Consider the following 8476-nt stretch of genomic DNA (forward strand, 5'->3'; position numbering starts at 1 on the left):
GGCCTGTGTAACAGAGGTCCTCACTGGAGAGGCTATATTGATTTCCCATGATATTATCATGAAAACTTTATATATAGTAATAACTTGGTAGGAATACAACTTCGTATGACTGTGACTCAGAGATTTCCACTAATCTACCTTGTCTTCTGTCCTTAGCGAGGAGTGCGAGGAACAGCGATTGTTTTACATGCGCAACAAGGGGATTTATAAAATGAAAACGCCATTTTCAAATGTATCCGGATTAATGTGGACTTAGCCTTACCTAAGAAAATTCATCCATGTGTATGAATGTAGCGACTATGGTAAATATTGGACAGAGATCAGTGTAAACACTGTCAAATTTAATTGTCACCAAATCTGGGGTAAAACATTTGCATTTTGGCAAATAAACAAAACTGAAATATGAACCAGTTAAATTTTTACTAACTGCATCATTATGTGCTTTACAGCGAACGAGGAGAACAATAATATGTCCTTTGCTTAATAAAGCGACATGCACTATTCAAATCAAACTGTCTGTTAACATCTGCCACTACTTTGGCATCTATAATCATTTTTCAACTTTCTATTTTTTTTAATTTACAATTAGATATTTATCTTTGATGCTTAAAGTTTTTTTTCCCCTGAAATCAATGAAATACATGTGGAAAATTCCTCAGTTTAAACCACCAAAAGAATATATGAGAGAAGAAAAAACATGACAATGTGTCTTATTTTTTATGAGAGGTGCAGTTTCACTTTAATGGCACAATAAATGACCTGTGTTGTTTGTCAATAATATGCCAGAAAAAAAGTTAAATCCGCTGTCATAGGGACAAAAATACAGGATAGACTGAACAACCTGCCACTCTCATTTCAGAGATATTATGGTGACCGCAATCAAGAAAACTCATGAATTCATACATACATATTCATATAATAAATGTTTTTTGTAGGCATTGTTTTGTTTTTGTTTTTATATAAAAATGTGTGAATTACTTATAAATAATATAGCACTGTTAAATATCCACCTAAATAACTTTATTTTTTTCTTCCAAATTGTTAGGGGTCCCTAAAATATGTCTAATATCTAGACGTAAATTTGAAGACATTTTTCTCTGCGTGTTTGTGTAGTTACTGCTTTTGGCTGAAAGATTTGTAGGCCAGAATGGCTTCCTTCTCTGCTGCCCAAAACCCTCTTAATGACACAAAGTTTATGATTCTGTCTCAGTGTGTTGTGGAAATGGACAGCTGACAAAACAGTTTAAAGGACGAAAGCAGGCGCAGAGTCCTCTAGCTCGCCATGCATCTGCACCCCGAGCTAATAAAAGTTTATGAGTGTTTATGCGGCCCAGATCGGGTGGCTCGCTGTAAGCATGGTGCTCACCTGTCCACGCACATGACACCCACATCCTGGTGGGCTGCCCACAGCTTGAAATGGAATTTTCTGGAAGGGAGGAGAGGGACTGGGCAGGGCGAGCAGAAATGGCGAGAGGGGTCAGGAAGAGACACAAGGGCTATTCGGAGAAGGGAAACTGAAGAGAAAGTGTGAGGAGCCTCAAAAATTCACAGCTTTAGCTCCAGGGTCGACACATACTCCTCACAGCTAAATGTGCTGTTTTTAGCTGACTGCTGTAGCTGCCATATCTATGGAAAAAGTGAAGCAGGCCAGGAGGAGTGGTATGAGAATTTGTATATGAAGATATATATATTCAAACAGTTATTGGTATTTTATGCCATTTTCATAAAAGGCTTTGTGAAAAAGTTGTACATTTTTATTTCATCACCTCAAAACCTCAAGATATTTATACTAGGCTATAAATATAAAGATGGTAAGATACAACATAAGCATTGTCTTTCTGGAGAGACCTTGAATTATTTTTAATCTCAATATATGAAATCAGTTAGAGTGTTGTATTTTGTTTATATACAAAATATTTAAGTGAATACAGTAATAATCAAAGTTTTGCTACATTTGATTTAAATAGTGCTCTCAGTAATTTTTCTTCATTAAAGGAATAATAAGGCTTCAATAATAAAGGTAGGGCCTTATGATTTCCACGATGCAGAAAACATGAATGATTCACAGAATTCAGTCATAAAAATGGAATTAACTATAAAATACGGAATGTCACAGAATTTGACATATTTGGGATATATTAATATATAAATGCACAATTTATCAAATTTAAATTACCTAGTGTGATGATTAAACCACAAAAGGCTGAGATTTAATTAAACAGATATATGGTCTGCAGTGAGCTAAATGCTTCAACAGTAAGTGAATGTGAGAAGCCAGCCACTCATACACTAACCACATCTGTGTGTGTGTGTGTGTGTGTGTGTGTGTGTGTGTGTGTGTGTGTGTGTGTGTGTGTGTGTGTGTGTGTGTGTGTGTGTGAATGATAAAAAGCAGATCATTTTATTCACTGTGAAGCGTGTAGTGCATGCAGACTATATATATTTATATAATTACATCACAGCCTTTTGCAGTTTAATAAGCACTATTAGCCCAAATCTACAATATTCCCATGAAACCTTGCGGGCGATGTGGGCGAAACTTCCGGTTAAGCATAAACAGTCTTTATGTTATGTACTAATGCAGCATCAAAAATGACAGAAACTTGAGAAGAAATTATCACAGAATTACAGCGAGGCGATATTGTTCTTCCTCGCCTATCTGTTAATGATAATGGATTTCAGGATGATGGACAAAATATTGCAAATTGAAGCATTTTTGTTATTTCGAATTTTTCCATTGACGGAAGAACCTGAGCAGAATAACCTGAAAATCTATGTAGCGTATTAGCACCTTCACGGCTGTAAATTTGGAATTGTAGATAATTGTGTTTATTTAAAAGCATAATTTGAGTTTAGTCAAAACCTAAAGAATTTGATGTACTGAGATTATTTACTTACTGCAGCTACAGGGGAGGTCCCCTGATGCTCATGTACAGCTGAATTTGGGAAAAATAAAACTGATATCATAGGGCCCTAAATAAAGGTTAAGTTCAATCAGCAGCATTTGTAGCATAATGTTTATTTACGACAAAACATTATTTTGACTCGTCCCTCATTTTTATCACACTAAAATCATGTTAACATGTATAATGTTTATGTCTTGTGGCTGTGCTTTTGAAACCATGTGTAATTTAACATTTATGGACTGTCCCCATTCACTTCCATTTTAAGTGCCTTACTTTAACTGTGATTTTTGCTTCTTTTTAAAAAAATGTTTTATTAACTATAGGCATCAAATGTTTTTAGTGTTATTTTTTGTGGTAATCAGCATTTTGCCACAAATATAGTCCATTGAGCTTGACTACTGAACCCGGAACATTCTTTATAAATAGGTTCAGCCCTAATTAAGTTATTAGTAATTTTTTTTTTAAATAAATTTGTGCGTGCAGAATAAATCATGCACGCACAAATAAGGTTGCAAATAGAGTATTTCTACAATTTTATTGGTAATCAAAACTGCTTTGCTCTTATGTGATTCTGTATTCACACCAATAGTTGTCAGTATTAAGTCAAAGACCTTCTTTGTATCAGCCAGGAAATGTTAAACAAAAAAGTGTACTTTTAAAACCTTTTGCATCCCTATGAATGAAACTATATTCTTTTTCTTCTTTCTCACAGAGGATGCTTTGAGAATGCACAATGGTCCAGCCAAGAACAGCTACATGGAGCAGAGTTTCCATGGCCTAAACCCCATTCTTAACATCCCGGTCCATCTGGGCCAGGTGGAGGCCGCAGCTCACAATGCAGGGCTCACAGGGGATGAACTGGAGCACTGGGTGGACAGTCTAGTGGGCGAGGTGTGGTCAGCTGTGGACGTGTGCTCCAAAGGCCCTAGTGGCTGTCCAGTTGTGCAGACTTGCAGGGAAACAGTATGGAGCTCTCTAAGCCCTGACCCAAAGTCCCAACTGGGTCCACCTAGAGCTAACGGACGAATCAGGTAGCAGCATTTGCTGCCCTGAAGACTCACTTTCTTTTACAAAAAAAATGTTTAGGTAATTTTTTTTATTTATTTTCCAGCATCGCTCATGCAAATATGAGCAAAATGCCCCCTTGTCCACTTTCAAACACAAGACACACTGGGCCAAGTGTGCACTGGGAAGTTGTTGCAGATTATAAATGTGCACCTTCCGGCTGTTTTAAACTCTTGAGTGCTCTTGTGCTGTGAGTGCTGTCACGCTTCTTTCTATTTTATTTATTTTGATTACTGTGATTTGAATCTTTGTTAACTGGATGCAGCGAATGATGCTGCTGAATGCTGGAATTGGGATATTAAGCACAGAATGGACCTAAACACTGGTTGTAAGACCAAAAGGGATGTTAGTGTAGTAAAGCCTCTGTATTTGAGAGCACAATCACTTACACTTTCTTTAAATTCTCGAATTAGTGTTTTTCAGCCTATAACTTATTATAAGTGAGTGGTTCTCAACTGGTTTCACTTCAAATCTCAGACTTTACATTGGAAATCAAGTAGGGATGTGTATTTAATGTCTGGATCATATTATCTTTTACCTCACACATTTGCTAATGGTTTTCGAGAATGTTGTACAACCTGTCCATGTTGGCATCTGCCAATTTGGCTAGCTTTAACAAAGTGACAGTTTGACTGGAAGCACAGCCTTAACAAAAACATGCAAAAAATATTCTCCTCCCTTTTTTAAAACTTGATAGGTTTATTTATTTTGGTATGATAACTATGCTCAAATGTTTGGTTTGTTACATTTTATTATTTGCATTAAAAACTTTTTTTTTTATCCTGACCTTATCAGAACAAACTAACCCTGATAAAAAGACCAGCTTATCCAGCATGCAGTTCCCATGCTGGTTTATGTTGGTCAGCGCTGCTGGTCTCGCTGTTTGGCCAGCATGGTCTTTCTGATGAGGCTAGTTTAAAAGCAAATCACAAAATAAACTGGTGACATACTGGTCTTTTCAGCAGGGTAATGGGTCGTACCTCACCAGTTGAGAACTACTGTCTTATTAAACCATTGTTTCAGATATAATATAGTTGTCATGAGCACAACATTGCATTGGAATCTAAGCTTTGTCAGCATTTTGCTGGATTGAATGCCATTAAATAGTCATTTAAAAGCCTTCAAACTCCCCTAAAAAGTTTCCTTTTTGAAAACAAAATACTCACTGGTTGAAAAACATCTGTTTTGAAAGAATATTGAGCTTTTGACAAGTAACAGAGATCACATTTCTTCAAGCAAGAGAGTCTGGAGTAGCATGTGCTCTCGAGTCAGAGACTCTCTGAAGTGGCAAACTATTGATGTTTTCCCATATGAGCTGACACTGAGTTCTGTCTGTATGCTGTTCCCCTGCAGGCTGCTGAAACTTGAAATGGAAGGTGTCAGTTGTGCTGGCACACTGAGGAAAAAGGGAAATTACTCCGCTTTTGTATTGTTTTATAATTTTTTCCTTTCCCCCTAAACAGAGGTACGTCTGAAAGTTGCAAGTTGGCTATTTATTCATGTGTTTATATAAATGAAATAGATATTTTTTAGTCAATGACTAATGTCGATATGCTGTTTTTTGCAGCTTATTCAATACCTTTTGTAAACAAGCTGCCTTTATTTACAAAGGCGATCATCCCAACCATTTAACTATAAACATGAGATGCGCTACTAGTATGGGTGTTAGTAAAGAACTTTTCCACCCCTTCACCTGAGGTCCAGCTGTTCACTTCATAAATGTTGAGCTCATCGGGAAACTAACTGGATGAATGATCTTAAATAACCTAAAAAAAATGAGATTCCAGTCATGCTGCTTGCCATTTCTGTAGTCTTTTTATACAAGACCATGTTTGGTACTTTTGCCATGTTTCGCTTAAATATTTGTATTTGTGGACATGAGCTGGACTGGTTGGCAGCATCTGCACCATGTCAACATTGGTTCCAACAGTTACTGAGCTCAGTAGCTTGGAAGAGGCCTCAAATGCATTATGTTTGGGCATCACATTTTCCAGAGTGGGCTGTCCGGATTACTTGCATCCATGATAATGATAGGGTAGCCTCTCGAATCTGACTTTTGATATGTATTTTTAGTGGGGAGAATTGCAAGCTTGCTGGACTCTAAAGTTTGTGTTGGACCAACATGTTCTCCATTTTAACAAACCTTTTTAAATGTATGACTCCATATTTAAACTGGGCTGGTGTGGCTCATTGCACTCTCTTATTTGAGGAGCACATCTCCTCTGGGACTCTGTAATCCTGGCCCTGCCAGTCCTCAGAGGTGTGGTGTCCCACGCAGGGTGCACCAACAGTAAATGCATTGTCATCATGTGATCCAAAGGAGATTGTGACCTAAAATTTTCAATAAAGCGCTCTTGTCATTCATATGTTTCCAGTGGGGTGCAAAATGGGAATGCATTATTTACATTTCTTAAGCTTTTAATGCTTGTCTAAGTGGTGTTACATCATTACTATTCATGTGTGAAAGTGCAAATTATTTGATTTTCTTCAAAGAGATAAATTATATAAAATAATCTATTTACATACAGTATGTCTCATTGATTTCTGACTTACTGGAGTTTCATTTAAACTATGAAAAATTGTACACATCAGTTATTAGTGTAAAATTTTTCTTTAGAATTTAATATTTAAAATAATACATACTATCCATGTTTAGTGTACAGAAACAAATATAAGCCATTCGTAGGTTGACTTACCAATGGGCCTTATTTGTTGATGCGAGCCGAATTAATTTGAGTTGTTCGTATAAATGTAACTCAGTGCAGTCAGTTTACATATGGATTTGTGATCATGTCATCTCCTGGCTCATCTGATGGTTTAAGATTGGCTCTAGGCTACATGTTTATTCAAACAATGGAAGATGGCTGAAACCTGATTGGAAACTATCATCATTTTGTCAATTCCATTTGGAGCCACTATGGTACAGAAATTATATACGTCATCTTTAAGATGATAATTGCAGTGGGCGGATCAAACCTCAGTCACAAGTAGATGAACATACCTCTTTATTTCACAATTCTTACCATTTCAAATGTCACATTAAGAAGATATTTATTGCACCATCATTCAGACATGTCTTATGTATTATAGCTATTTTGGTATGAATTGTAATGTAAAGTATTTTTTAATGATCAAAGAGGTTCTTAAAGTATTGTAAATAATCTTACATTTAAAAAAAAACTGTCAAAGTGTGTCAAGTCTTGGTGTGGTGTTGAGTGGCCCTGTAGACTGTAAAATTCTCACGTGAGCATGAGGAGGATTTGTGAAGGGCTTTACTAGTTTGAGTGTGTGGTTTCAGCTCTAAATGACATTTTTTCACCTTTCAGAGAATCTAATAACAGATTGCCGTTCTCTGTGCTGGAATGTTTTGTTGAGCAACTGTTGCACAATTTATTTAAAGCCCCCTTGCTATCTCCAGTCAGAGAGGACCTCTGTGCCTTAGCTGTTGTCCTGTCTAAGGATCTCCCAAACTTTTGTCTGTAAACATCAAACATGCCATCTCTGTATATTTTAATTTCTCCACAAAACCAAAAAAACTGCTGTTGTAAATGCCTTCTGTATCAGTGTTCTTTTGGTTTTGTTGTGCTTTTCTTCCCACTGAATTTTGAATAAAACAAAACTCCTTTGTCATCTCATTTCCCTCACCAGATAAGGTACTTGAATATCACACCACACACATTGTACTGCCCTACAAAGCCAAAAAATTAATTAAGATACATTATTCATGCTTTTGTATAAAATACCTCTAATTACAACAAAACTTGTAATATACATCTTTAACTAAACCTATTCATATTAACAACCATCCAGTAATTACTCTGAATTTTTTATTTATTTCAAGTCGGACATGACAAAATTACTTGCGGTTCAGTACGTTTTTGATTTACTAAAAAGAACAGGCTGATAAAAGTAATTAATTTGGTAGGAATTGCATAAAAGAACTAGCTCATAAGAGTCGTTAATTTAGGAATCGAATTACACTGAACGTGCAGTGTTTTACGCTCTAGATTCAGTAGAGTTGAGGATGCTGCTGAAGAATGCAGAATGTTCAAGCCAAATCACATGTTTGGCTCAGATATGCTTAGATTTAAAGGATTGAGACTATTTTATAATCCTGCATTTGGCTGGACATTCCAAGAACTTTGAAGCCATTTTCTCTGTTTAAATGTTGGTGTAGTTGATCTGTTTTGGATTTGTATGGCAGTACAGGCAGGAAAACAATCTTTTATGAGGTAACTACCTCTGAGGACAGTCACATTAGTAGTAGATAAAGCAGCTGACAGGTGGCGCGCTGTTCTTTAATGCCTACACAAACCTCTTGACACGCCGGTGGAGATGAGAATCAGAGGGAATGTTAGTGCTGCCGGTGGGATCTGTTCTGTCTGTCCCTAAAGCTGTGTGTGGTCCCCCAGGCTGATTTCAGGACACTCCACATCCCGCTATCCAGGATCAAAGAGCCACTTTTAGCCCATCGATCTTGTACTGCTTCAACCAACTTACTGAAT

General features: G+C 36.8%; 1 protein-coding gene across 1 annotated transcript in view; it reads left to right on the forward strand.

Moving 5' to 3' along the window:
* The window catches only part of LOC127652262 (xylosyltransferase 1-like), a 117218-nt gene extending 109660 nt beyond the window's left edge, over positions 1–7558 (forward strand). The window contains exon 11 of the mRNA XM_052138401.1: positions 3619–7558. Within this exon, the coding sequence (XP_051994361.1) occupies positions 3619–3941 (323 nt within the window). The 3' untranslated portion in view covers positions 3942–7558. The remainder of the gene's footprint in view (positions 1–3618) is intronic.
* The last annotated feature ends 918 nt before the right edge of the window (positions 7559–8476 follow it).

This window comes from Xyrauchen texanus, chromosome 12, assembly GCF_025860055.1.
Source record: "Xyrauchen texanus isolate HMW12.3.18 chromosome 12, RBS_HiC_50CHRs, whole genome shotgun sequence".
Classification (NCBI taxonomy): domain Eukaryota; kingdom Metazoa; phylum Chordata; class Actinopteri; order Cypriniformes; family Catostomidae; genus Xyrauchen; species Xyrauchen texanus.